The sequence below is a fragment of the Diospyros lotus genome, chromosome 1, assembly GCF_014633365.1.
Source record: "Diospyros lotus cultivar Yz01 chromosome 1, ASM1463336v1, whole genome shotgun sequence".
NCBI lineage: Eukaryota > Viridiplantae > Streptophyta > Magnoliopsida > Ericales > Ebenaceae > Diospyros > Diospyros lotus.
Genome location: NC_068338.1, coordinates 30,199,346 through 30,200,834, shown reverse-complemented (window position 1 = coordinate 30,200,834; position 1,489 = coordinate 30,199,346). Strand labels below are relative to the sequence as shown.

At 44.8% G+C, this 1,489-nt stretch overlaps 1 protein-coding gene across 1 annotated transcript; it reads right to left on the bottom strand.

Annotated features, from left to right (window-relative positions):
• Positions 1-666: 666 nt before the first annotated feature.
• Positions 667-1,281, bottom strand: LOC127787388 (uncharacterized). Its single transcript, XM_052315445.1, has one exon. The coding sequence runs from the start codon at positions 1,279-1,281 to the stop codon at positions 667-669; it is 615 nt and encodes a 204-aa protein (XP_052171405.1).
• Between the last annotated feature and the right edge of the window lie 208 nt (positions 1,282-1,489).

Here is a 1,489-nt window from a genome sequence, read left to right as displayed (position 1 = left end):
TCCTTAGCAATTATTCATAGCTTCTATCTCCTTATGATCCGAGCTTACCAGACATGTTTTTATTTTCCAGAATATCCCGTTGTAGCTTTGAACAGGCAGTTACACGAATCCCAAAATAATTCATAACACTTATTATTATTTCCAACTGTGTCCTCGAAATACATTTCATTGACTCCCAACCAACTCTAATGCTAATGCCATGATGACACCGAAATTGATAACATTGAACTTTAACTCATCTACCAAGATGGCACAAAAATTGATAACATTGAATTAACTCGGCATATCTTTGGTCATTGTCGGATGGGTTTCTTCGTCATCTCTTGCCAAGCCAGGGTAAACCTCTTCATTTTCTCTTGTTAGGCAAAAGACTCGTCCGGTACGAGGTCCTGGCGTCATGTTTATCTTTCCGTGTTGATCAATCTTTTGTCTTTTCGGGCATTCACTAGCGTAGTGACCGGGTTGATTGCACGAGTAGCATGTGATCCCCGTTCGATTCCCAATTGGAGGTACATCTTTCTTCTTAGGGCAGTCCTTTTCCTTATGTCCTTTTTTTCCTCATGAAAAACACGTGATATGCCCTTGAGAACAATTTCTTCCTAGGTGTTCTTTATTGCATCGAGGACACGGTTTGCTATCTTTGAAATTTTTTCCTCCTGACTTATGCTATGGGGCTTTCAAATCTCTTTTCTTTTCATCGGATCTTATCAATCCTACACGCAGTAGATTCATCTCGGTGGTCAGAGCCCTATCCAGCGCCTCGTTGTAAGTGTTGATGGTACATGAGCTGAGAACTTGTTGTAGATCCACTTTTAATCCACTCATGAATTTCTGCGCCTTCTGCCTTTCGTCTGTTTCGTACATAGGCATGTATCTGATCAGTTGGGTGAACTTGACATCGTATTGGGTTACTGACATTTCGTTAGTCTGCTTTAAGTTCATGAATTCCCAAGTTCTCTCTTCCTTCCAGCTTTGGGGAAAGTACTTAGCATTGAAAACTTCCTTAAATGCTTCCCAGGTTATCGCCTGAGCTTGTCTCGGCCTTAGATCTTGTGCTGCCTGCCTGGGTGTCCTTTGTAGGGCTCGTTGGGCTGATTGCCACCATCGTGCAGCCTCTTCCTCGAGCATGAATGTAGCGTAGTTAACCTTCTCTTCGTTACTGCACTGCAGATGTTGGAGTAGCTTCTTAGTTTGCTCCATCCAGTACTCGGCTGTACTGGGGTCGTCTCCCGCTTTTCCTCTAAACACCGGGGGTCTTTGCCAGCAATACTGATCCAGCATATGGGGGGTGCGCCTTGGCGGCTCGTTCCTTGTTACATGTGTCAGCACGCCCTCTAAGATCCGCTCTATTCGATCAAGTCTACTCTCACTAGGACCTGATTGCTCTTCTTGTCACCTACTGCTCGCGGCACGATTCATGGAGCGACTACGGTGATTACTCATAGCAGAATTCGCAGAGCGACTATGGCGACTGCTTGTGGCGTGACTC

What these genes read in the sequence shown, in the direction of transcription:
- LOC127787388 (XM_052315445.1), bottom strand. Translation starts at nt 1,281, where the DNA reads ATGCTGGATCAGTATTGCTGGCAAAGACCCCCGGTGTTTAGAGGAAAA.